This window comes from Lissotriton helveticus, chromosome 6 (genome assembly GCF_964261635.1).
Source record: "Lissotriton helveticus chromosome 6, aLisHel1.1, whole genome shotgun sequence".
Taxonomy (NCBI): domain Eukaryota; kingdom Metazoa; phylum Chordata; class Amphibia; order Caudata; family Salamandridae; genus Lissotriton; species Lissotriton helveticus.
The window spans coordinates 913,983,689-914,011,592 of NC_136067.1; the positions used below are offsets into that span (position 1 = coordinate 913,983,689).

Genomic DNA, 27,904 nt, shown 5'->3' on the forward strand with positions numbered 1-27,904 from the left:
AAGGCACCAACCCAGTTAAGGGCACCTCCCGATGTGGCTCTTGCCAGTCATGTGACAACATCATAACGGGAGAAACATTTACCTTCAATAAATTCAACATACAAGCAAAAGAACTATGGACATGCAATACATGTAACATAATATATCTCATTGTATGCCCATGTAATTTGGGCTACGTGGGAGAAACTTCGCGTGCAATAAAAACCCGTCTTACAGAACACAGGTCAGCAATCAAAACACGCAAGCTCGCGTCCCCACTAGTGAATCATTTTTTAGAATTTAAACACTCCCCGTTTGACATCAGATGGCGGATCTTGGAAAAAATCCACACGCCAAACAGTAATGGAGGCGAGAAAATCAGAAAGAAGAAAGAAGTATTTTGGATTTTCTCCCTGGGGACATTCACCCACGGTTTGAATAATGAATTACCCTGGGAGAACGCCATTCTGTAAACCTAATAGAAAATAAGAAATGACCTAAATATGAGCCTGCTTTAAAAATAAGAATAAACATAGAAACCCTGCCCCTCCTAATGAGCTATATGAATATATCTATTTGTTGTGGCCGCCTTGTCCCCTGTTTTGGTCTAATTTCTCATTTCACATATGGACCATAATTCCTTTGATATGATCCTGGGAGTTGAGATCAGTACACAATGAGGGAACTTGCACTAAAAAGAATTGTGGCCAATAAATACATATCTTGCCCCCCCGAATATGCTAAATAAATATATTCATCTCTCCATGTGAATCTGTTTACTGTGCAGCACCTTGCTGTGCTTTCGGGGGTCACACCTTCCATTGTGCCGCCTTGACAGCTGTGGCTGTTGACTGCTCGGGATACCGCGCCAAATAACATACGGCTAACTAAGGGATACACCTTTAAAAGGCAAGGTTAACACTAATCACCAATGGTAACACGCAATATATAAACCAACCAACAGGATTAATTCAAACTCCCCTACTGAAACCGCAGCTGTCCGACCGTGTCGCTCCGGCGTGCCGCTTTTCCACTTAGAACAGGTAAGAAACAAATCAGAGGCTGATGCGAATTAGAATGACTAAACCAACATGTATCCTGTAATAGTAATGCATATGCACGGCTACTTTTAATCCTAGATAGCCGGAAATCTGAACCCGAAAAAATTCTCATCTACCACGTATCTCCGGCACATCTTCGTTACGTTTTACATAGGTAAGAAGCAAACTTATGTGTATAACGATCGCGCCACGTACCCCATTATGCCTATCCTCTTATACGACTATTCTTGATTGTAGATAGCCGCTAATCTGTACTCAACCAACCATTACTAGGCTGAATAAGCACGTGATCCAGTTTCGCAGCGTTTTGTGGCCAATTTATATAACAAAGGTAAGAAGTGTAAAAACATCGCCTTATTTAATCCAACCCTTTCGAAACATAGGTTCCTATATATGGTTATACTCCATCGTAGATAGCCGATAATCTGAAACCAGTCCCAAACGGTGACTATTTGGATAACCACGCTAATTCGGCACGCCCTAAACCAGCTCGAAGCAGGTAAGAAATAGACATGAAACTTGCGTAAAGCACAACAACCTACTTGCAATACATTCAATTATGCCTATTTCCTTGCACGTCTATTGTTTAATTTTAGACAGCCGACAAACTGAACAGGACCAAACGTCATTAGTTTATGTGATCATGTGCCTTTATTACGTCACTACTACGGGTAATTGCTCAATTTCGGCCCCGTCTAATTTTAGATAACCAGTAATCTGATATCCGCTCCTGCCTCATGCGGCTGAGAAACCACACGGTTCGATGGAGGACATTCTGGGAAAATTCAGTACTAAGCAGCCACCATAGCTTTTAAATACAGGTAAGAATTGAAAAATGCTACTACCGACAAGTAGGCTAACCTTTTAACTATTATTGCAAGATAAGGTTCACGCCCATCTCTCTAAACTTACAGATAACCGATATCCTGAGACCACGCAACTTACTGCATCACTGAACCAGCAGACTTTACATCCCAAACGCAGGTAACTCTCAAAAAAAAATTGTGGCACTGGATAGAATTTAACAAAAAGATGAGCAACTAAATAATACTGACCACATTCCTTTTAATAAAACCTTGCAGATACCACAAACTGTCCTAAGCAAATTTGATGCTACCTATCTCCCTTGTAATTATGTTATTAAATAGGTCAAAACCAACCCCCAACTTATGTAAAAACTGTAAAGTATAGACAAACACCAGCCTCTTTCTACCTTTTTCTCATGGCTGTCACCTGAATGGTAATCTTACCACTCTGCTTTATATGTTTCATTTTTTTTAACATTTTCTATAAATGTAATATGAAATGTCAACTGTTTAGGTCCAATCCAATTAATGTACATGTTAGTATGTCACTCGAATATTCGTCTGTATGTTGAATAAAATGAACCATTGTTATGCGGTATATCATGAAGAATGAACAAACCACTGGCTTTAAGAATCTGGCAAACTGTATCTAGCACTGTTAACTGTTTAGCATAAAGACAAAGTTTTAAACACTGTCTATTTATTTTCAGTATCATGATGGTAGTGTCCTGAGGAAGACACCATCAACGTGTCGAAACGCGTAGACAGGAAACCATCTCTCCACTATATCACTATCTGTATAAACAATGCATATTTGCTAATTGATCTATTTTTATTATGTTTTACCAATATGTCAATGATTTTATCTGTGACATTTTTTATGAAAAGAATTAAAATGTACTTTCTATGCTAACTCAGTGTTTCATCATTAATTTTGTTTTGTTCGCCATTTAAACTTGTGCCAGTTGTCATATTGTTTGCCTGGGTATGTTACTTTACATACACCACCACCCACCCTCTGCAGCACCAAGGCACAGTCTTCTGTGCCCACCTGGATCCTATTAATATTATATGCCCCCCTGCCCATCCTCTGTACTAGGGGCATAACTTGACCCCACCTTCGGGGGACAAAACCTCAAATAATTTAGGGGGGGGGGAGCTAACACTTCAAGCAGTGTGGGAGGAGCTAATGTCAGAGCCAACATAAGAAAAGAGAGTGACAAACTGTGCATTTTAAACATAAGGGCTAAACAGTCTAGAATTAGAATAAACCTATACATCCAGGTATCACCACAAAGGAGAGCCATAGGTTCATTAATGTATGTTGAACTTTAACCCGGAGATGCTCCAGCACAAGGGAGGCTTAAGGCAGTGTTACAATATCTGCAAAAGCTCTATCTTCAACACTATAAACAACAACTAAAGTCCAATTCTACCAGAGACGCTCCTCCTCGTCATGAGGGGGAGGCGAAATAAATCTTTGCTGGGAAGACGAGGTCACACTCACACCTATAAGGCTGTGAATTATTTAGCTATGAACATTTCGGCTAAGGCAGCCAGGCACCTGTTTAATTAGCATATGTACAGCGCCTGGATCCTTGAGCTAAACATAAACATGTACAGCGCCTGGATCCTTGAGTATCTGTAAGGCTGACCGTTGCTCATCCTGAGAGACACTCTTCATGCATCAGAAAAAAGTAGAGACATACACCCTCCGCCCTTAATGATGGGCCACTACTGTCCAGAGGAGCGCCAATGAGCACTGTAAACTTAGTGAAAAGGAATGCCTAGGGCCAGAAGAGTTAGGCAATTAAGTGACTGAGGCGTCCACATTGGCTCTGCACTTCCCTTGCAGACACAGCCGCCTCCACCTCGGCTCAGTTGCTCCTGCTCAGGAAGCTCTGTAGCCTCTACCCAGGCTCTGCCACTCCAACCAAGCTCTCCTCCTCCCATGCCATCTGTCGTGATACCAGGAATAGTCTGCGCATCGTGTGGAGGACTTGCCACCACCTCGCTATGCCAGAAGCACGGACCTGGTGCCCCATGCACCGACCCAGCACGGAGCCCATCTCAGTGCCATATGCTTTCAGTCTGACACCTCCTATGGCAGCAGCTGTTCACTCATTGGCAGCTCTGCGTGTGACAACTGCCAGGCTCCTGCTAATGAGAGGTGCCATGTCATCACAGTACCCTTCCACAGACCCCACCCTCCCTAGACTCACCATTAAAGAATCAGTGATGGTTCATGAAACATAAAAATCCTCAAACTGTTCACACCTCGTATATTCATGCCAATAAATCACCTCTGCCAAGCAGACACCCTCCCCCCACTAGTGTCCTGTGAAACACCACCAACAACATTCACATTTAAGTTGTTTTTTAAAGATCAAGGACACTCCTCTAGTATTCGTGGATTGGGAGGTGGAGACCGCAAAGTCAATCCACCTATTTTTCTTTACCAGTATATCTAACTCAGATTGAGTCAAGTGAGTTTCCTGGAGCAGAATGACCTGCGCATCTATATCTCGAAGATACTGAAACAGTTTTCTAGCCCTGGGTTTAGTCCGCAGGCCATTTATGTTCCAGGAAAATATTTTTAGATTAGCCATACCCATAGAAAAAGGGGACCAACCAAGTTCTTACCAGATAATGACACTGATACCCAGGAATGCTGTTATACCATTCTAACCAAGACAAACTCAGCTGTAGATCATAAAGCGACCACTGAACTTCATAATATAAAATCATATTGGAATGACAAATGAGAATTTTTTTTGCTTTTAACCCCCCACCCGTCCTCCCCACCCATTACCTCCCCCCCTCCCGTGGAGAACCCTAGATGTATCTAACCGGATCAAATCCAGTAGATGGCACCCCCCTACGGACCCCGGCTAGCCCATCCGGTCCCAAGCTGACCCTAATACCCACCACTTGAGTTCAAATACCCTTGTAACCCGATTTATGTGCAACTAGAAATGAAAAAATTTTTTTTTTTAAATATATTTTTGTTTCTCATTTGTGTGTATGTGCATTTTTTTTCCCAAGCATCTATCGTTTATCTAAATGTCTTAAACAAAAGGGGGAAGAGATCTCAACTTGATTTTACTCCAATCTCCATGAGACACAACCATCCCCTACACCGAAGAAGCCCTGTTGCCCAGTTCCAACAAAAGCTCATCCGCTGCCTGCACTGTCCTGATGTTAAACATTTTATTATTGTGCATTACTTTTAATGCAGCAGGGAATGTTATCTTAGCTGTTGCGCCCACCTTCCTGAAGGCGTCTAAGCGCCTACCAAACTCCCACTGTCTCTCGAGTGTGACCCTAGCCAGATCCGATCTTATAAGAAAAGAAAACCCCTTCCCTGATAAGGATTTCTGTTTAAGGGCTTGATTGAGAATTTGTTCTTTGAGGGCATATGTGTGAAAATTGATCAGGATCTTACGCGGTTTAGGCCTTTGTGGGTTACGTTTAAAAGGCTCTCTATGTACCCTTTGGATGTCAGTGGCAAGCTCCTCCACTGAACAGTCCAGGAGTAGTGAATCTTTCAGTGTCTGTGTCTGTGGGGCTAGGGGAAGAAACCCTTGGCCTCTTCAAGGAAAAATGCGACGCTCCAGACACACTCTCACCTTCCGACACCAAGTCATCAGTCTTGGTCTTGAGTCTGTAGAGCCATAGCAGAAGTCGACCTTCTCGGTCCTTGAGGGTCTTGTTGGAGAAGGTCCGACATATTTTGCAGTCCTTTGCCTGATGGTGAGGGTAGAGGCAGTATAAACATGTTTCATGTTTATCCTCTACATGAAGTCTTTTCTTGCTGCAGTTGGAACAGGCCCGGAAAAGACCCTTCTTCTGGCTATCAGACATAACTTTATAAGACAATTAATGCTGTTTGAGAAGAAAATAGAAATTCCTGAGGAGAACTCAGGTGGAGACTCCCTAGCACAACGTGCGGTAGAAAATCTGAGAGACTTGGGCTCCTGGCAGGAAGGTTCTAGAAGGAGGTAGTAGCTGATTGGCTGTTTTTCTTTATTTGGTCCTTTTTACAAAAGGACCCAGATAGGCCACCAAGGTGGGACCCTTGGGGCCTGCTCTGTTTGGTCCTTCCTGCAAAAGGACGTGGATAGGCTACTAAGGTGAGACCCTTAGGCCTATTCTTTTCTATGTATGTCTCTAGGACATTACTTTTTTATATACCGGAGGCTCCCGTCTCGACGACGGGGAATGATTCAGGCATGTGAATCTATGAAAGACACCCAAATACTGGATAACAGAGCGAGTTCTTGGATAGTATAATTTCAGAGGGGGAAGTGGGGAAAGCCGTTCAAAATGCAAAAAAGGGAAAGGCGGCAGGACCGGACGGTCTACCAGCCGAAATTTATAGAGTATAAGAGAAAGAACTAGCCCCCTTTTTGACAATTTTATTTAACCAAATTTTACAGGACGGCATTCGCCCTCCACCATCTTGGGATAAAGCTTCTATAACTTTAATTCTAAAGCCCGGAAAGTCACCTACTTCATGTGGGTCGTATAGACCCATATCAATCCTAAATGTGGATTATAAAATCTTTAACACAATACTTGCTAAAAGACTCGCAACGGTGGCTCCTGAAATCCTTCACTCAGATCAGAAGGGATTCGTGAAGGGACGACAGTTATATGAGTTAACTTATGATTTAATAGGGGCAATAGATATAGCCTCTCTGGAGTCCCTCCCCTTAGCAGTCCTCACGTTGGACGCAACCAAGGCCTTCGACAGGGTGAACTGGGTTTACCTGTCGGAGGCCTTGGCAAAGTTCAACGTGGGTGGAAAAACGCGGCGGGCAATCGATCTTTTAGATCAGAACCCCAGTGCCCGTATTTTGGTAAATGGCATCCTATCTGAGCCACTGAACATCTTGAGAGGTACAAGGCAGGGCTGCCCTCTCTCCCCGCTCCTGTTGGATCTATACATTTAACCATTTGCCCAATGCTTAAGAGAGAATGTTAACATCAGACCGTTCAAGTATAAGGGGTGGGAGAGAAAGGTTGCCCTATACGCCGATGATATTCTGGTGTATACATCAGAGGTACAAACTGCACTTCCTGCAGTCTTAAAGGTGGCCTCTGAGTTTGGTGAAATCTCCGGGTACGAGATCAATCCTGATAAGACGGAGATGTTGATATGGAACGTAGATCAGGTTCCAGCAGATATCACAGTACGTCCTGGAAATAAGTTGAGATATCTGGGCATCAACATCATTAAGGATATCAATCAGATCGCCAAGATACATTTCGTAGCTGTAGCTAAGGAATGCCGTAAATTATTACTGTCATGGGCACAACTTCCTCTATCATTTTTAGGAAGGGTTAATTTAATTAAAATATCTATTTTGCCTAAAATTTCTTTTCTTTTTAACACAATTCCATTATACTTTGATCCCTCATTAATAAATAAATTACAATCTGATATTAATTCCTTTATTTGGAGTAAGCGCCTCTCGAGGATCTCCTGGAAAAAGTTGAGGAGGCGTAGAGAAAAGGGTGGAATTGCTGCCCCAGACTTTCAGACATATGCATGGGCATTCCAACTGTCTCATGTCAGAGTGCTTTTAAAAAATCCATCTGAGTATGGGGCAGGCTCTTTGTATTCCACCCTTCTTACAGGAGAAGGTGTCAGCCAATCAGGGTTTCTGTTCAAGTTTGGGGACCCCAAGTTTTTAAAAAAAATTAAGTTGAAGATTCTGCAAGGAATGGCTAAAATGTGGGCACAGATAACTAAAACTATCAAGGTAGGGTACTACAATAGTAGGACTCCGCTTTGGGATCTTCCCGAGAGTCCGATTTGGTTGAGTGACAGTCTTACGACCCTGATTAAGGAAGCTGGGTTGGCTGTTTGGGGCGACTTGTTCACAGAAGGGGAACTGCTCCTGTGGGAGTGCCTTAGAAACACCATTGGCCCCAACTTTGCTAGGTTCAAGCATATGCAAATATCTAGTTGGTCCCACGCATATGTCTCTCGGACAACCCGTGGAAATAAATTTCCCCTAGGTGGTCACAGCCAGTTAATATCTTCCTTAGTCGATAAACCTCCTGCCAAAAAGGAAATTTCATCCTGGTATAAGCTGATTATGGAAGAAAGGGATGGTGTTTTTTCATTACCGGAAGAGCTTTGGTCATCTACCATAATGGGTTGTAATCTGCAAGAGCTCTGGAGCCTATCCTGTGGAATGTTGTGGGATGTAGTGAAACCATCTTGGCTCCGTAGAAATCACATCTTCACCATTCATAGGGCCTATTATTCTCCATTAAGGCTTTCGAAGTTTACCCAGGGAAGCCTGGTAACATGCCCTAAATGCGGTTTGGTAGCCGCTTCAGACTGACACATGTTTTTTGACTGCCCCATTTTGTCAACATTTTGGGAGGCCATAAAAAGAACTCTGTCATTATCTTTGAATTTGAATATAGTCCTCGATCTCCCACTGGTTATCTTTGGTATTTTGGATGGTCTCCAAAGCTCAGAGAAGAAGCTAGTTTTTTATTCTATCTTGTTTGCCAGAAGGGAGATATGCAGAAAATGGAAAGACTCTTTGCCCCCTACACCTCTATATTAATGGTCTCCAGATTAGACCTGGGTAGGTCTGGTAATTCAAACAAAAAGGCGTTCTGGCAACTATTAAATTGGGCGCACTGAGTGTCCGGGGTTTTTATTTTTTTTTCCCCGGGTCCAATGATTAAGCCACTTAGACCTAACCCAGGGCGTGATATCCTTGTGGAAATATCCACTCCTTTCTTGATTGGTTTTTGTCTGGTGAATTATAGTTGGTTGAGACGGAGGAGCTGAGGGTCAAGTATCGAGGGTCAAGTTGGGCCCTACCAGCTACTCACTAGCTGAGACAGCATCCCGCTCGTATACCACTCGACTTCATCATGGGACAAAACCAATGTGGCAAATGAGGACAAAAACAAAAAAAACATTCACATTTAAACGCGAGACCTATTGCATTGCAAATGCTTGTTAATATTTGGTCTCTGGACAATATGCTTTTTTGCCACTGCCGCTTTTCGCCTGGAAAGCTAATTTATATGTTGTCCCAGATAAAATGAGTAACTGGAGTTCTTCTTCGGGCTAGTGCATAGGTAAGATAAAGAAGAGTAGGTGTTTTAACTATAAAAATAAAAGTAGTGAATCCTACCACTATCTGCTGTTAATATTGATTTAAGTGATGCCCTGCTGATGCTGCGCCTTCTATTTTGGTTCAATTTGGCAATATTGGGTCTTATGCATGTGCCAACAATCTAGCCTGATAAAGAATAAATGCCCCTATGATAATTCTTTAGGTCTGGAAACCCAAACAGCATTTTGGAGATTGAGATGGTAAGCTTTCTGACGAAAAATAGTAGCTTTCAGTTACTATCCCAAATGAAATCTGAGAATATTTGCTCCTACGATTTGTAAGCTAAATTATTGTAAGGTGCAAAAAGGTTGTTTACTACATTAAGAACTCTTGCTAAAATGTTAAATTTCGCGTTTTAAGCTTAGTCCAATTGCTCATGCCCAGTTTGTTTCATCTTGCAATATCGAGACCATTATATCCCTTTCTGCCTTTCACATTTAAAGCAACTATATTTTCAACATTTCTTGTAATTTGTTCTCCCAAATATTTTGTTTGTGCCGTAAAGTTGAACATATTCAGTGGTTTAATGTCAAACAAGTGGCCAAAGAGAACAAGCATTGGTATAGCCAATAGGTCTCGCCTTTGGGACCTTATAAGTGTTTAGCCATGCAACACTTGATGTTGTTGCACCAAGGATATTGTGCTGGATAACTAAACACTTATAAGGTTCCAAAGGCGAGACCTATTGGCTATGCCAATGCTTTTTTAGATCATGTCCCCCATAAGCACCTTGAACCCCTCAGTCAAGTGACAGAACCTGATAGAACATGAGCACAGATCCAGTATTTCACCATTTTACTGATTACCCTGAGTGTTCTGGCATTTAGTTCTGCACAGTCATTCTTCTGCCCACGCCCCCACCCCCATGCCACCTAAAGTATCCCCCAGTTCCCTTCCGAGCGTCCCCTGTGAAGCATTTCCTATTCCACTTACCGTCTAAATGGGTAGAAATGTGCAGGTTTACTGCTTTATATGGAGGACATTTCAATTACGGTACAGTACAAATAGACCTGTTTATGGGCTTTCAATTCTTTCCAAAACGTAATTACTGGGCCATTTAGTGCACTTAATGTTTTTTACGCAGCCAAGTCTCACTCGGATGTATCTCTTGTTTCAAGCCTCAGTGTGAATGAGTTTCGAGGCTCGCGGGGCTGTCTGTCACAAGAGCGCGTGAAGGGCAAAGAGAATCACTTCCGCATTCACAAGCAATCTGGGGATTGAAGTGGCATAAATCTCCCTATCTAACGTGTTCTGTGGACCCTTTCATTGAGGTCCCCTTGTGTGCCTCGAGAAGCCCCGCACAAGAGAGAAGGAAAGAGACAAAGTCCGAAAAAGAGGCACAGAGGAGGGAGAGGAAAAAAACAAAAAAATATTAGTGACAGATGGAAGGGGATTGGACAGGAAGGAGGGGTGGTAGGGAGATAGCTAGAGGGAAGGGATGAAATAAAGGCGGGCAGGAAGCAAGTATGGGCGCAAGAAAGAGACGAAGCAAAAAACAATGGAAGGGATGAAGGAAGAAAGGGATGACATACATATGGGACCGAAGGAGCAAGTGGAACGGAAGCAAAATCAAAGAGGAAGGAAGAGAAGAAGGAAGCGCGTATGCGAGGAAGGAAGAGGCAAATGAAACAAGTTGGAGATGTGGGGTGAGTGTGGCAGAGAGCACACACAGCGTTTCCCTTGTGGGAGCGAGCAGGGGCATCATATGTTTGAAAGTTAATTACAAACAGATGGTTTCAAAGCTCGCTCCCGCAAGGAAATTGCCAAACGTGCATGCGCTGCCATTGAAAGCAATGCAATACGTGCATGTTTTTGGCAGAAAAAGCAAATCGATTTCAAGAAGTCTCCTGCTATGCAGCGCATGCGCGCTGCGTAGGCGAGACCTGAAAAAGGTAATTTTTCAGTGCCCAAAGGTTTAGGCCTTATCAAAGTAAGTAAGAGTAATCGATGCCCTAGAACAAGGACGTGCAGTGCACAGTTTCAGTCGATTTCAGGTTACAATATTGCTTATTCTGAGGTTTTTTTTCTTTTAGGGAAATGTGTACTGTATGTTTCGCATAAGAGCGTTAAATGATACCACATTGGTCAAGACTTACATCGTGAAACACTTCATAATTGACTACGCCATTTATTGCACGATACCAATAAAGTTTAGGTTTTCATTCGCCTGTTCTTTCCCTAGATATCACGGAGTGAGGTTCTTCAGAGCGAAAGTTGGCACAGAAGGATGGGTGAATGAGAATAGGTTAAAAAACTGAGAAATAGCCAGAAGAAAGGGTTGGAATTGAGGGTATGGATTTGGTTTGACAGAATAACCCCCAGACCGTAAAGTGAAAAAATATATATGGGCAGGCAGAAAGCAATCTAAACCAGCAAGGAATTTTTGAATTCATCATTACAAAATTAATGAAGGGTGATTAACAGTGCTTGGGTAAGGATGGGGAGGGCTTCACAAAAAGTGATTTGAAGGCTCCACATAGCGTTATGGTTCCTCTGGGTTGGCAAGCATTTTTGAAAACAAGTAAGGGATATACCTATAGAGACTTGGAAAGGCAAGCACATCTTTGACAATATTGAGTCACATGAGAGGAACTGAATACCTTTCATTGCAATAAGGAAGAATGTTGGAATGCTTAAGAATTCCTTCAAAACAGAATGATAGTCAAGGTAGCTAAAGACCTGTGGGATAGTGTGCCTGACATTCAACCAAACTCTGGATTACTGCAGGAAGCCACAGGCTTGAAGTGAACCCTTTACCGGGCCTTGAAGGAGTACCACTGTGAGCCGGCCCCGACACATACCTGTCCATACAGACGACAGTACCCGATCCTACACCCACCAACAGAAAGTGAGCCGGATGCATACCACAGACAGTGGACAACTCGAGAAGATAACCCTGCCCACATGCCATGTGTTCACACACGAGGAGGGGCAGTGGTGGGACGCGGTGGAAGGAGGAGGAGCGGACCCCAGAAGAATCGGCGAGTGGACAGAGAAAAAAGACTGGAAGAGAAGGATGAAAAGGCGAGTCGAGGAGACGGGGAGAACACAGGTGGAGAGGATCGCGTGGAAGACCCAAATAATCAGAACCAGAGAAGACGGAGCCGAAACCGAGAGGGAAGACGAGCGGTGGAGCGAGGAAGGGTGGTGTCCACTGGAGGATGCCGGAGAGCGGCCGCAACTCAGGAGAGTTGCAGCGGAGCCGGTGAGTGTTAACAGGAGGGGTGAGCAGTGGGAAGTGACTGAGGGCGACGGGAGGGCACCAAGGCACCAAGGTCAGTGGGGAAGGGAACAAGAGCACTAAACGGGTACTGTGCACCAAACGTTGGCCAACCCCATTGCACACCTTCCAGAGACCCTGTGCCACAACACCCTGAGATCCTGCAACGGGGCACCGTAAATCCCTCCTGCTTGATGAAGCGTTCTGCTGACTCAGGAAGCAGGATCCCCCTAAGAATCGGATCAGACAAACCTGAGAAGAAGCATTCCAGGACTGTCTGTGTCTATGCCGGTTCCTTTCTTTTTGTATTTTTCTTTTCTGAGGGAACCCCCACCTTTGCCTTTCTTTCTGTTTTGCGACATTGGACGGGTGAGGTGAAAGGTGCACGACTCTCTAACCCCTATCAATGCAGTGACTGACCGCTCCTTTCTCGCTCCATTTCTGAGCCTTGGGAAGACCAATAGACAAAGAGAGAAGAAGGCGAGACGGAGGACGCAAGCCCTTTCACACTGGAGGAGGAAGACCTGAAGGACCGAGAAGGATATATACCACCCATACCAGAGAACTTGAATAACCCTAAAGAAAACCTCACCATTGAGCAGACCCTCCAGGATTTCGCGATTGGCCGCGAAATCGGCACTTTTGTAAAAATCGCCGCATTTTTACAAAGGTGCCTGCAAAATCGGCACTTTTTTAAAACGATTTCAGAAGTTAATGTTGCAATGTCCAATACAGCGAATTGAGTAGTTAGAACTTTTTTGCTTCTTTAATTTCTTAAATACATTTTTCAATATAGGGAAACGTGTCTTTATCTTTATAAGTTTCGAAACAATTCAACTCCAGCTCCTTTAGTGACACTGTTTCTAACTTCAGAATCTACACTTATTTTTACTGGACAATGTTTTAAGTTGATAATGTTTTTTCTGCACAGGGTTAAGCTCTTTTAAATGTATTAAAAGGTTTAACAGTATGCTGTTCAGGTAACATGTCAATGGAAACCAACAACCGGTTGGATTCCAGTGAAACTGGTGGTTGTTTTTTTTCTTCTTTTCCTTGGGGCTGATATAGTTGGGAGTAAGCATCCCCTAGGTTACCTACTCTTTCGCAGCCTTTATCTCTTAATATACTGGTTACGGTCATAATGTTCCTGCAGTGCAGATAGTAAAACAGTGTCACGTTAGACTTAAACTTTATCATTAATTTAAATAGTTACAGAATGGTACTGGGAAATAGTTATCCAGCTCCCCAACGGTACAGGTTAAGGTTAGTTTGGGTATTTAGTTGCACTGACATTGTAGCACGTCAACCCGAGATTATATGGATTTTTGTTCTACCTGGTGGCTGCTGGGAGCTTGTCTCCTAGGCACACACTCAATACACTGTGGCCTTCTACACTAGGGTGCTCTCTTCATTTTAGGCTTGTTCAAATAATGTCGTCTTCTGGCAAGCACATTCCCATCTCTTGTGAAGAGAGGTCCATAGCCGATTTCTCTCTCTTCTCAGATAACAGCTGCAAGCCTTCATGTGGGATTTCAGACCAAATCAATCTGGGAGCATGTGACAATATCAGTTACCTAGTACAGGACAGAATATATTGATCTATCCGGTTTACAAGGAGTCATAGCTACAGTGAAGTATTTATTGAAAGTGTATATCGTGGTTGCACTACAGTTTTCTGCTGCAGGTCCAAGAAGTGTGGTACTAAGAGCAAAACATAGCTTACATCAACCTTTTTTAGTGGACTTTTTATAAGAGAGCAAGTCTGAAATAGAATTAAGCAGATTTTTGCTTGGAGTGTGCAAGTACTTTCTATGGTTACTTGATTAAGCAAGCTGTGGCATCTACAATATTTTGAGCAGCCTGACGTTTTTGGGGGGTAGGAGGTTGGTGCCAATCATCTCATCAGTGTCCTCATAGTTTATAATACAATTGCAAGCATTGGCATTACACTACATGGAAAAGGCCAAAATTAATTCCCACCTTGAGTTGAATTTTGTGAATACCTGGCTGTCCAGGCCATTTAGACGCAAACAAATGAATTCAAGCAGAACATCCTGAGGCAAATGAATGGGGTCAAAGATCGCGTGGTTCAGTATGCTTCTGTTGTCCAGGCAGCAGAAACGTCACTCAATAATTGAAATTTTGGACCTTGCAAAGAAGGAGCTTAACAGGACTGAACCCTTGAGAAATGACTATGAAACAGTTTCCACCACATTTCTTTTGTGTTACTAATTGTCCTTCATGCATGAGCATACACATTGTGTTACCCAGTGGCCATTTATAATGGTCAGTGATTTCGATTTTCTTGAAATTCAGGACCCTGTTCACAGATAAAAGTGTCTGTAGATGTTTGTAGTTGCTTCTGACGTTTGCATGGATGTTTACAGGTTTTTGGAATTTGCACAATATGTTGCTAGGGTATGACTAGAAAACGTTTCGTGAAATCCATTTTGCTCTTGTGCAAATCAGAGTTGTATAGTGGATTCAATTGTGAACTGTCAAAAGGCAGTGCCTTTGTACAATAGCACCTTTCCTTTCATGTATGTATCAATAGGCACAAATGGCTCTGTGAATCGAGCACATTTCGCTGTGTTTATTGTGTTGAGATGCAACTAATAAATAAAACTGTTCATGCTTAGCTGACTGCTGTTTTACACTATTTGTGATAAGCTCTGTACTTTTATTGATTTTCCAAAATTCTATGGCTGATTGAATTTATCAGAGTAGCATACTGTATTTATGATCCAAGGGAAGCATTGTTTTCATTCCTGCATTTTTGGTCACAGCTGCAGTTACACGAGACGGATAACAGAGCATGTTAAGTCAACATCCATGGCATTCAATTAGTTAATCAATCAATCAATCAGCTATTTATAAAGCACAACAGCTACTCCGAAGAGTGTTCCAGCTGTAGGAGGAACTGCTTTATCATCCAACTACAGTACCAAGAACCCTCTTAGAAAGCCAAGCCAAACATCCAAGCCATTCTTCACCCCCCCGGCCAATCAGACATAATTGCCAGGGCTAGTTTGCGTTCCCAGAACGGCCCTGCTTGGAGGACCTTCAGAAGTTGTCCAGCCTCTTACATTCGAAATGCCCTGGCCTGGGCTGCCTGACCGTGGCTTTCCGAGCTGGCTGTAACATGGCACATTGTGTGATCTTAGGCAAATATTTAATTTCACAAAGGTAGCTTCTGGAATGCCATTACCTATGGGATGCTACCAGGCCATCTTTGTTGGGCTCCTCAGAACCTATACTAAAGCAAATGGAGGATTGCATTTCCAAGGGATAACAGCCTTCACCTGTGGGCTGCTTCCTCTGTTCCATATCCCAGGTGGCCTATTTCAAAGCGGACTACTCTGCTAAAACAGTTTCCATTGATTTAAGGCTGAGAATGAATGATTATGAGTAAAATAAAGTGCTGCAAAAATGCAACTAAATTTCCATATTTGTGCCGCTAAATTTCCATATTTGTGCCGCTAAATTTGCTAATCCATGCCGCTATATCCTGGGGGGTCTGATTGAGAAATACATACAGTCTCCACGTCTCTTGCGCTCCCACAACCACATACTAGGTTGCACTCAGCTTTTCAATAAGTAGAATGACACATCAGCAGGTATTGCGGGCCACACATGAGGGGGATGTATGAAAATGTGAGAACTGGTGTCAAGGATTAGCAAATTTAAGTTGATGCCGCTGATCTAACTGTACACAGGTCATATTTACCTCACACCCGATGTCCTACATACGAAGAAGGCCAATTTGCAAACTGAACGTCACTGGCCCAGAACTGATCACTTTCACAAGAACTGGAACTGCAGTTGCATTTTGGAATTTTGGGAGAACATTAAGCACGTAACTCTGGTGAAGTGGGCTTACCCAGCTTTTGAATGAGACCATGCCCTAGCGCTGTCTGTTGGGTACTATCTCGAGACAGAATAAAAAGGAGAGCACTTGGCATACATGCAAGTTGGGGTTTTTCATCAGCTTAAAATAGGTCAAAAAGTTATTATTTGAGTTTCAGCACTTTGACTAGATGAATGAATTAAATAAAGATGTCAATAGAGAGGCTCTACAGTAAGAGAGCTTGCTTCTGAGGGATAGGAGTTACAATTTACAAGACTGAAATAGAGGAGCTTGTTCGATCAGCTATGGAAATGGGCAATTTATAAACAAGCACTGTCTCCCGCAGAATGGACATGGTAATACCAGGGCAGCCTTGTTTTTACTGTATATGTGGAAGCTTTGAAAATGTTTTGCACTCAGGTGTGTTGAAACTGTGTTAAATGCCGTATATTATTGAGGTGATAATATATGTTTTTGTTATCGTGTGGGTCGTGATGCACAAGAATATATGATATGAAGAAGGGCGAGACATCAGAACACCTGAAGCTAAGGGAAAGAGAGGGGTGAGAGAAGAAGACACACAGGGTCTCATGGTTTGTAGTGCGACATTACGGCATATACTGGATTGAACCTAGAGGTAATACCTGGTTGGAGACCATAGCCTACAGAAGGTGAATTAGAGGAGAAAGATGCAATATTACAGTTGGAACATACAGGAAAACAAATAATTTCCTCACCGCTATCGCTCCCTTTCATTGTTCCTGCCTTCTCTCTTCCCCTATCATCTGTCTTTCTCTCCTTCTCTTACTCTGCCAAATTCAATTTATTCTAAAATGCAGACGCTGCGTTCCACTGCGTCGCTTTTGTGCATTATACAATAAAGCCTTCTGACCAAAATACATTCTCTATACCACTTTCAAACAGAAAGTACCAACTGGCAACATACAGCCACATTTCACATACGCTCTCTCAGCTCGACACAGCATATTAACAAGTTAGCTTTTCTCTCGCACACTGATATATATGTAAAGTTCATTGCATTAAATTGCACAAAACGTGCAAGCTAGGATGATATAATTGGAAAGATAGCACAATCATCAGGAGAAAGATAGCTCATGGTTAGTCAATAAAATGTTTTGGGTAAACGATGGAAAGGAAAACAATGGTTAAAAAAAGCGGCCAAAATGCAAAGTGTCACAATATTTCACTAACGTACCTGCTGTCTACATTTCTGAAGAAACTACTGATTGCTTCATCATAAACTCCTTTCTGGAAACAAAGATAAAAATGCAATTATGCATCCCAATACTATGTAGTCTGTGTTTTTCAACAGAGCAACTAACAAGAAATTATGTAACAAATGAGAGCAGCTGATGTGGAATGACAACATCAAGAACCAACAAATTAAAACTCTTATTCAATGGTTTTATGGAAGCATTCTGCACCACACATCCCATTCCGGCAGGCATTCTTAAGGGTCTAAATTAACTGCATGTCCCTTACAACAATTCAGTAAATTAATAGGTTGGTAAATTTCAAGCTTTAAATAAGCAACATTATGTCTGAGTCTGCTTAGTAAGAAAATGTATTATCAAATTAAATGCATCCTTCAATCCATGATAACAAGTTGCTACCTGAAACCTCCAATAATTTAACAATTGCTCTTCTTGAAGGACAAATTTGGGTCGACCAAATGCGGTTTTCACAAATATTTAAAGTAACAGCTGTAATATTTTTTTGTTCATTGACAAACCGATGCCAAAGTAAACAAGCATTTGCAATGCATAAGGTCTCGCATTAGGAAAGTTTGAGCTATTGGTATTGTAAATGACACATTTTTTATATATGTGTTGGTTTTGAAAATAGCAAAAATAATAGCTTTGTCATTTACAATGCCAATAGTTATAACTTGTGACACCTATAGCATTTGTAATGCAATATGTGTTGTATTCACGTGACTTAGATGTATTGATATTACAAATAACAATGGCTTTGAATTTTTTTAATAATTAATACTTAAATAAAAGTTATTGTAATGTATAATAGCAATAGCTTAAACTTTTGTAAATAACTTTTGTGAAGAATATGTTCAGTGTATTTTATTGTGACGAAAATCCAAGAACAGAAGTGAAATACTAACCTCTTTTTGTGACATTTGTAATAAAGCTTGAAACATTGAGAGATCATATTTGACCCAGTTGTTGTTGAATGGTTGCACAGATTGATGCTGTGGTGGCGCTGGGTGATGTTGTGGTGGCGACTAGTGATGCTGTGGCATTCAATGATCCTGTGGTAGCGCATAGTGATGTTGTTGTGCCCCTTAGTGATGCTGTGGTGGTGCTGAGTGATGCTGTGGTGATGCGATAGATAGAGTGAGTGGGATAGATAGATAGAGTGAGGGCGATAGATAGATAGAGGGAGGGCGATAGATAGGAGTGAGGGCGATAGATAGCTAGACAGATAGATAGAGTGATGGCGATCAGTATCTAAATAAATAGATAGAATGAGGGCGATAGATAGATAGTGTGAGGGCGATAGATAGAGTGAGGGCAATAGATAGAGTGAGGGTGTTAGATAGAGTGAGGGTGTTAGATAGAGTGAGGGTGTTAGATAGAGTGAGGGTGTTAGATAGAGTGAGGGTGTTAGATAGATCGATAGATAGATAGATAGATCGATAGATAGATAGATCGATAGATAGATAGATCGATAGATAGATAGATAGAGGGAGATGGATAGAGTAAGGGCGATAGATAGATAGTGAGCGCAATAGCAAGATAGATAGAGTGAGGGCAATAGCAAGATAGAGTGAGGGCGATAGATAGAGTGAGGGCGATAGATAGAGTGAGGCCGATAGATAGAGTGAGGGCGATAGATAGAGTGAGGGCGATAGAGTGAGGGCGATAGATAGAGTGAGGGCGATAGATAGAGTGAGGGCGATAGATAGAGTGAGGGCGATAGATAGAGTGAGGGCGATAGATAGAGTGAGGGCGATAGATTGATAGATTGATAGATAGATTGATAGATTGATAGATAGTGGAGGGCAATAGATAGAGTGAGGGCGATAGATAGAGTGAGGGCGATAGATAGAGTGAGGGCGATAGATAGAGTGAAGGCGATTAGATAGATAGAGTGAGGGTGATAGATAGATAGACAGATAGAGTGAGGGCGATAGATAGTTGTGTGTGGTTGTGTGTGGTTGTGTGTGCGTGGTTGTGTGTGTGTAGTGTGTGTTATGCTTTGTTTTGCTATGTTTTGTTATGCTATGCTATGTTTTGTTGTGTTTGGTATGCTATGCTATGTTTTGCTAGGCTATGATATGTTTTGTTTTGTTATGCTGTGTTTTGTTAAGCCATGCTATGTTTTGTTGTGTTTTGTTAAGCTATGCTATGCTTGGTTAGGCTATGCTATGCTTGGTTAGGCTATGCTATGCTTGGTTGGGCTATGCTATGCTTGGTTAGGCTATGCTCTATGCTTGGTTAGGCTATGCGCTATGCTTGGTTAGGCTATGCTCTATGCTTGGTTAGGCTATGCTCTATGCTTGGTTAGGCTATGCTCTATGCTTGGTTAGGCTATGCTCTATGCTTGGTTAGGCTATGCTGTATGCTTGGTTAGGCTATGCTCTATGCTTGGTTAGGCTATGCTCTATGCTTGGTTAGGTTATGCTCTATGCTTGGTTAGGTTATGCTCCATGCTTGGTTAGGTTATGCTCCATGTTTGGTTAGGTTAGGTTATGCTCCATGCTTGGTTAGGTTAGGTTATGCGCTATGCTTGGTTAGGTTAGGTTATGCGCTATGCTTGGTTAGGCGCTATGCGCTATGTTATGCGCTATGCGCTATGTTATGCGCTATGCGCTATGTTATGCGCTATGTTATGCGCTATGTTATGCGCTATGTCATCCGCTATGCGTTTTTATGCGCTATGTTATGCGCTATGTTATGTGCTATACGTTATGTTATGCGCTATGTTATGCGCTATGCGCTATGTTATGCGCTATGTTATGCGCTATGCGCTATGTTATGCTCTATGTTATGCGCTATGCGCTATGTTATGCGCTATGTTATGCGCTATGCGCTATGTGTTGCGCTATGTTATGCGCTATGCGCTATGTTATGCGCTATGTTATGCGCTATGTTGCGCTATGTGCTATGTTATGCGCTATGCGCTATGTTATGCGCTATGCGCTATGTTATGCGCTATGTTATGCGCTATGCTATGCGCTATGTTATGCGCTATGCTATGCGCTATGCTATGCGCTATGTTATGCGCTATGCGCTATGTTATGCGCTATGTTATGCGCTATGTTATGCACTATGCGCTATGCGTTGTGCTATGTTATGCGCTATGTGTTGCGCTATGTTATGCGCTATGTTATGTGCTATGCGCTATGTGTTGCGCTATGTTATGCGCTATGTTATGCGCTATGTTATGCGCTATGTTATGCGCTATGTTATGCGCTATGCTATGCGCTATGTTATGCGCTGTGCTATGCGCTGTGTTATGCGCTATGTTATGCGCTATGTTATGCTCTATGCTATGCGCTATGCTATGAGCTATGTTATGCGCTATGCTATGCGCTATGTTATGCGCTATGCGCTGCGCTATGTTATGCGCTATGTTATGCGCTATGCTATGCGCTATGCTATGCGCTATGCTATGCGCTATGCGCTATGTTATGCGTTATGTTATGCGCTATGTACTGTTATGCGCTATGCGCTATGTGTTGCGCTATGCTATGCGCTATGTGTTGCGCTATGTTATGCGCTATGCGCTGTTATGCGCTATGCTATGCGCTATGTTATGCGCTGCGCTATGCGCAATGTTATGTGCTATGTTATGCGCTGCGCTATGTTATGCGCTATGCACTGCGCTATGTTATGCGCTATGCAATGCGCTATGTTATGCGCTATGTTAGGCGCTATGTTAGGCGCTATGTTATGCGCTATGCAATGCGCTATGCGCTATGTTATGCGCTATGTTATGCGATATGCGCTATGTGTTGCGCTATGTGTTGCGCTATGTTATGCGCTATGTTATGCGCTATGTTATGCGCTATGCTATGCGCTATGCGCTGCGCTATGTTATGCGCTATGTTATGCGCTATGTTATGCGCTATGTTATGCGCTATGCAATGCGCTATGCGCTATGTCATGCGCTATGTTATGCGCTATGCACTATGTTATGCGCTATGTGTTGCGCTATGTTATGCGCTATGCGCTATGTGTTGCGCTATGTTATGCGCTATGCACTATGTTATGCGCTATGCACTATGTTATGCGCTATGTTATGCGCTATGTTATGCGCTATGCTATGCGCTATGTTATGCGCTGTTATGCGCTATGTTGCGCCCTATGTTATGCGCTATGTTATGCGCTATGCGCTATGTTATGCGCTATGCGCTATGTTATGCGCTATGTTATGCGCTATGCTATGCGCTATGTTATGCGCTATGCGCTGCGCTATGTAATGCGCTATGTAATGCGCTATGTTATGCGCTATGTAATGCGCTATGTAATGCGCTATGTAATGCGCTGTTATGCGCTATGTTATGCGCTATGTTATGCGCTATGTAATGCGCTATGTAATGCGCTATGTAATGCGCTATGTAATGCGCTATGTAATGCGCTATGTTATGCGCTATGTAATGCGCTATGTAATGCGCTATGTTATGCGCTATGTTATGCGCTATGTTATGCGCTATGCGCTGCGCTGTTATGCGCTATGTAATGCGCTATGTAATGCGCTATGTAATGCGCTATGTTATGCGCTAGGTTATGCGCTATGTTATGCGCTAGGTTATGCGCTATGCTATGCGCTAGGTTATGCGCTATGCTATGCGCTATGCTATGCGCTATGCTATGCGCTATGCTATGCGCTATGTTATGCGCTATGTTATGCGCTATGCGCTATGTTATGCGCTATGTTATGCGCTATGTTATGCGCTATGTTATGCGCTATGTTATGCGCTATGTAATGCGCTATGTTATGCGCTATGTTATGCGCTATGTTATGCGCTATGTTATGCGCTATGTTATGCGCTATGCGCTGCGCTATGTTATGCGCTATGTAATGCGCTATGTTATGCGCTAGGTTATGCGCTATGCGCTATGTTATGCGCTGCGCTATGTTATGCGCTATGTTATGCGCTATGTTATGCGCTATGTTATGCGCTATGTAATGCGCTATGTTATGCGCTATGTTATGCGCTATGTTATGCGCTATGTTATGCGCTATGTTATGCGCTATGTTATGCGCTATGCGCTGCGCTGTTATGCGCTATGTTATGCGCTATGTTATGCGCTATGCTATGCGCTATGCTATGCGCTATGTTATGCGCTATGTTATGCGCTATGTTCTGCGCTATGTGTTGCGCTATGCGCGATGTTATGCGCTATGTTATGCGCTATGTTGCGCTATGTTGCGCTATGTTATGCGCTATGTTATGCTGTGTTTTGCTATCCTATGCTTTGCTGTGTTTTGCTATCCTATGCTTTGCTGTGTTTTGCTATCCTATGCTTTGCTGTGTTTTGCTATCCTATGCTTTGCTGTGTTATGCTTTGCTGTGTTTTGCTATGCTATGTTTTGTTTTGCTATCCTATGCTTTGTTTTGCTATGTTTTGTTATGTTCTGCTGTTTTGTTCTGCTGTTTTGTTGTGTTATGTTATGCTATGCTATGTTTTGTTTTGTTATGCTATTCTATGTTTTGCTATGCTATACTATTCTATGTTTTGCTATGCTATGTTTTGTTTTAAGTTATGTTATGCTATGTTTTGCTATGCTATCCTATGCTTTGTTTTGCTATGTTTTGTTATGTTCTGCTGTTTTGTTGTGTTATGTTATGCTATGCTATGGTTTGTTTTGTTTTACTATGCTATGTTTTGTTTAGCTATTCTTTGTTATGTTATGCTATGTTTTGTTTTGTTATGCTGTTCTATGTTATGCTATGGTTTGTTTTGTTATGCTATTCTATGTTTTGCTGTGTTATGCTATGTTTTGTTATGTTCTGCTGTATTGTTATGCTATGTTTTGTTATGCAATGTTTTGTTATGCAATGTTTTGTTATGCAATGTTTTGTTATGCAATGTTTTGTTATGCTATGATTTGTTATGCTATGATTTGTTATGCTATGTTTTGTTATGCTATGTTTTGTTTTCTTATGCTATGTTTTGTTATGCTATGTTTTGTTATGCTATGCTTTGCTGTGTTATGCTTTGCTGTGTTTTGTTATGCTATGTTTTGTTGTTTTACTATGATATGCTATGTTTTGGTATGCTATGTTTTGTTTTGCTATCCTATGCTTTGTTTTGCTATGTTTTGTTATGTTCTGCTGTTTTGTTCTGCTGTTTTGTTGTGTTATGTTATGCTATGCTATGTTTTGTTTTGTTTTACTATGCTATGTTTTGTTTTGCTATTCTTGGTTATGTTATGCTATGGTTTGTTTTGTTTTACTATGCTATGTTTTGTTTTGCTATTCTTTGTTATGTTATGCTATGGTTTGTTTTACTAAGCTATGTTTTGTTTTGCTATTCTTTGTTATGTTATGCTATGGTTTGTTTTGTTATGCTATTCTATGTTTTGCTGTGTTATGCTATGTTTTGTTATGGTATGTCTTGTTATGCTATGTTTTGTTATGTTTTGTTATGCTATGATTTGTTCTGCTATGTTTTGTTCTGCTATGTTGTTTTGTTCTGCTATGTTTTGTTCTACTATGTTTTGTTCTGCTATGTTTTGTTGTGTTATGTTATGCTATGTTTTACTATGATATGCTTTGTTTTGCTATGCTTTGTTTTGTTATGCTATGGTGTTTTGTTGTGTTTTGTTATGCTATGCTTTGTTGTGTTTTGCTATGCTATGTTGTTTTTTGCTATCCTATGCTTTGTTTTGTTATGCTGTGCTTTTGCTATCCTATGCTTTTGTTTGTTATGCTATGCTATGCTGTGTTTCGTTATGCTATGCTATGTTTTGTTATGCTATGCTGGTAAGGGTATGTGAGGGTGTGTGTGTGAGTGTGTGTGAGGGTGAGTGAGGGGGTGAAGGTGTGTGAGGGTGAGGGGGTGAGAGGGTGAGGGGGTGTGAGGGTGAGGGGGTGTGGGTGTGAGGGTGAGGGTGAGGGTGAGGGGGTGTGAGGGTGAGGGGGTGTGAGGGTTAGGGGGTGTGAGGGTGAGGGGGTTTGAGGGTGAGGGGGAGTGAGGGTGTGTGAGGGTGAGGGTATGTGAGGGTATGTGAGGGGTGTGAGGGTGAGAGTGTGTGAGGGTGAGTGTGTGAGGGTGAGTGTGTGAGGGTGAGTGTGAGAGTGTGAGAGTGTGTGAGGGTGTGAGGGGTGTGAGGGTGAGGGGGTGAGGGGGTGAGGGGTGAGGGGGTGAGGGGTGTGAGGGTGAGGGGTGTGAGGGGGTGTGAGGGTGAGGGTGTGTGAGTGTGAGGGGGTGAGTGGGGGTGGGGGTGTGAAGGTGAGGGGGTGTGAGTGTGTGAGGGGGTGTGAGGGTGTGAGGGGATGTGAGGGTGAGAGGGTGTGTGAGGGTGAGAGGGTGAGTGAGGGTGAGGGTGTGTGAGGGTGTGTGTGAGTGAGGGGTGTGAGGGTGAGGAGGTGTGTGAGGGGACAGGGGGTGTGAGGGGGTGAGGGCGAGTGAGGGGGGTGAGGGCATGAGGGTGAGTGTCTCCAATGAATGTTGCTGCTTCGCCTTCATTGAAAATGTTCAGTGCTGCAAATAGAGCATGCCGCCCTAATTATCACAGCATGAGGCCCCAAAGTGATAATTATCACAGCATGCAAAGAGGCGCCCCACGCTGCTGGAGCACTCAACTGCACATTAATTAAAGTTGAGTGCTCCAGCAGCCTGGGGCGCCTGTTGACATGCTGTGATAAGTGGGTCTCATGCTGTGATAATTGTTGCGGCGCCTGAGGAAGTGGAGACTCCTGCTGGGATAATTGGTCTTGTGGACCTCGGGAAGTAGAGTTTCATGCTGGGATAATTGGTCTGGCGGCGCTTGCGGTGCCTGACGTCCAACAAACGTGCACAAGCTGCTCAACCTTGAAGCGCGTTCACAGACCTGGGTCGGCTCCTGCCCAGGTCTGTATCGGGCTCGTTCACAGCTGTTACTCCCTTGACAGGGATGAAGGCGGCTATAAGTCTCGTTGGCGGCAGCGCTTCGCGCTGCAACGCCAGCGAGACCTAAAAACGGTAAGCAAAAGTAACCGTTTCTAGACAACCACAAATCCACAGAAACTCATGCACCCTTTCCCTCTAAACGTATTGTGGCTGCTGGCACTAATGCGAGTAAATTCACTCCCTTTCTTCAACATACTGCTCACTCTTCTACAAAACAAAGTCACATCATCACCAAAACATGATCTCTAAACTGCCCAATAATTAATACTCTTATCACTCTCTAAAAACACGCATCACATCTACGACCTCCTCATTGACACACATCCTGATTTACTCTTTGGGAGAAGTTGGCCTGGTATATGCTGTCCACTAATTAAAGTGGACACCTTGCACCAGTCCAAACGACCCTTATTGATGATTAGGTCAAAGACACCCTTTAAAGAAAGCTATCCTAGTGATAGCTGTGGAGAGCAGCTTTCAGGCTAAGTCTCGAATGAATGTAAAGCAGCTTGTGTTACCCGATTGTAACTCCTGAATAACCAAATGAAAGAAGAACCACACAAGAGATATATAAAATGTATGTATTTATTACTAAACACTCTCTACTAACTTCTTTATGAGATTAGAGCACAAAGCACACAATATTAAATCACTAGAACAACAGTAAATAGCACAATACAAAGTGGGATCCAGGGGGAGACCAAACCATATACTAATAAAGTGGTATAACAACCACGACTTAACTAGACAAGTGCCTAGAGCACGTAGAATTGCTGGGACCCCAAGGAACTACACAAAGTAGTGACACAGGGGACCCACGGAGGATGGGTGCAGTGTGAGAACACAGACATGAGCTCCGTACAACTCAATGGAAAAGTGGTGGTTGGAAAATTAAAGATTAAGGACACTTCGGAGAGAACCTCAAGTAAACCCTTTGGAACATAGAAGGTTCTAAGGCCAGCACCCATGTGAGTATCGGAGTACCCGTGTTACCTATACCAGGGGCGCCGGGTGCATAGGTGTCAAGTGATGTCGGGAACCTTCGCCGTTTTCAATGGCATGACTCAAAGAAGTGCTGCTGCCTGGAAGATGAAAAGTGTGCAGTGGAATCCAAGCCTGGATCCGAGGTGAGAAGAACCTGAAAGCAGAGGGGACAGAGTCTGGGTCACTTCAGCGTGACCAGGGGCTCGGTAGACGAATGCCCACAAATGTTGGGTGCTTCAGGTGAGATGACAGGGAGCTCGACTCTGCAGCCACGGGGACCAGGAGACGTCGACCAAAGTCCGGAGGTGAGCTGTCCCACGAAGGATGTCGAATACTGAGGGGTCAGTGTCCGGATTGAAAACCAACAAGTCTTGGCAAATGCAACCCACACGGGCAGAGGAAAGCAGGCCCGGTGTGGACCAGCAAGGTCCAGGAGACTCTCCTAGCTATTTGGAGTCAGGGCACATCTGGAGTAACCAGGAAAGCCCAACAGAAGTCAAAGTTACCTTCACAATGACCCACAGGCCAACGGACCAGGGATCGCGAAGGGACCTCGAGCTGAATCACGAAATACCAGCCCAAGGAACACTCGTGGAGTGTAGGTCGGAAATCTTCGGTGCAATTACTGCTCGGAGTCAGGACTACACGTAGCCCACAGCACAGCCTCAGGGATTGCCAAAAAGCATATGCTGCTGCAAAAGTACACGGTGCACAGCAGTTCGGGTTGCAAAGTCCCCACGAGGGATACTGGTCTCAGAATTGATGAGAGGGCAGTTTGACCTCAGGGACACTCGAGAACCCACTTCCTGTGTTGCAGAAATCTTCTGAGTCCTCAGGAGCTTGGGATTTGCAAACCGGTCAGATGTGTTAAAGGTGTCGGCAGCGCAGGGGAGTAACTCCTTTACTCCAAGGGAGATTCTTCAGTCATCCAGCATTTCGTGTCACGCGTTTAAATAAAGATGCGGACGCGAGGTAACTTTGAGGCTTCTTATTATCCCCTGCTTGCCACTGTACTGGCGCTCAGTCGCGCCGCCCCCTCCCCATCCGTTTCCGGCCATGCCTGACCGGAAGTCCAGGACAGAGTCAGGCATGGCGACACAACATCTCCCCTTTTATGATTCATCAGTTACCTTAGGTCCTTCGATTCTTTAAATTTCTTCAATGAGTCTAACTGGTCTTCGAATGGTCCTCTGCGGCCGGCAGGGAGGCTGCCGCTCTCCGACTTCATCCGTATCAATTACACAAAGACATTCAGCGAGGTTGCCTGTTCTTGGGTCGGAGGTGTCCGTGTCTTCGTCTGCTGCATCTTCTTGCTTATATGCCATTGGATTGCACTTCTTGAAGTGTGACACATTTCTTGTGGTCCTCTTGGTCGTGGAGGCAGCTGTAATCAGGGTCGCTTTCCTCTTCACTACTTGTAGCGGGTGAGCATGATAGCGGCTGTTGACTTTGGTTCTCCGTTCCTGCCTCACTAGTACCCAGTCTCCTTCTTGAAGGTCAGACGTCTTTGCACGACGACGATTGTTGGCATATTCTTTCATCTTTGCTTTCTTGTCTCTATCGAGGTACATCAGTATCCCATCATCCGAGGTCGGGAGTCTGGATTGTATGACGGCATCCGACGTTGGTATCCTGGTGTGGTTCTGTATGCTCGCAATACTTTGTTGAGTGCTGGTTGGATATCGCGCTGGGACAGTTCAGCTTGTTGTTTTGTTTTCTTCAGGGTGGCCATGAAACGCTCAACCATTC

General features: G+C 43.3%; 1 protein-coding gene across 5 annotated transcripts in view; it reads right to left on the reverse strand.

The window, feature by feature from the left end:
- Positions 1 to 27,904, reverse strand: part of TUBE1 (tubulin epsilon 1) — a 202,338-nt gene that overhangs the window by 111,443 nt on the left and 62,991 nt on the right. For 3 of the 5 annotated variants that reach the window (XM_078648563.1, XM_078648562.1, XM_078648566.1), the window contains one exon: positions 17,284 to 17,336. The exons of the other annotated variants lie outside the window; for them this stretch is intronic. In XM_078648563.1, coding sequence (XP_078504689.1) covers positions 17,284 to 17,336 — 53 coding nt within the window. The remainder of the gene's footprint in view (positions 1 to 17,283; positions 17,337 to 27,904) is intronic. 5 annotated transcript variants of the gene reach the window in all.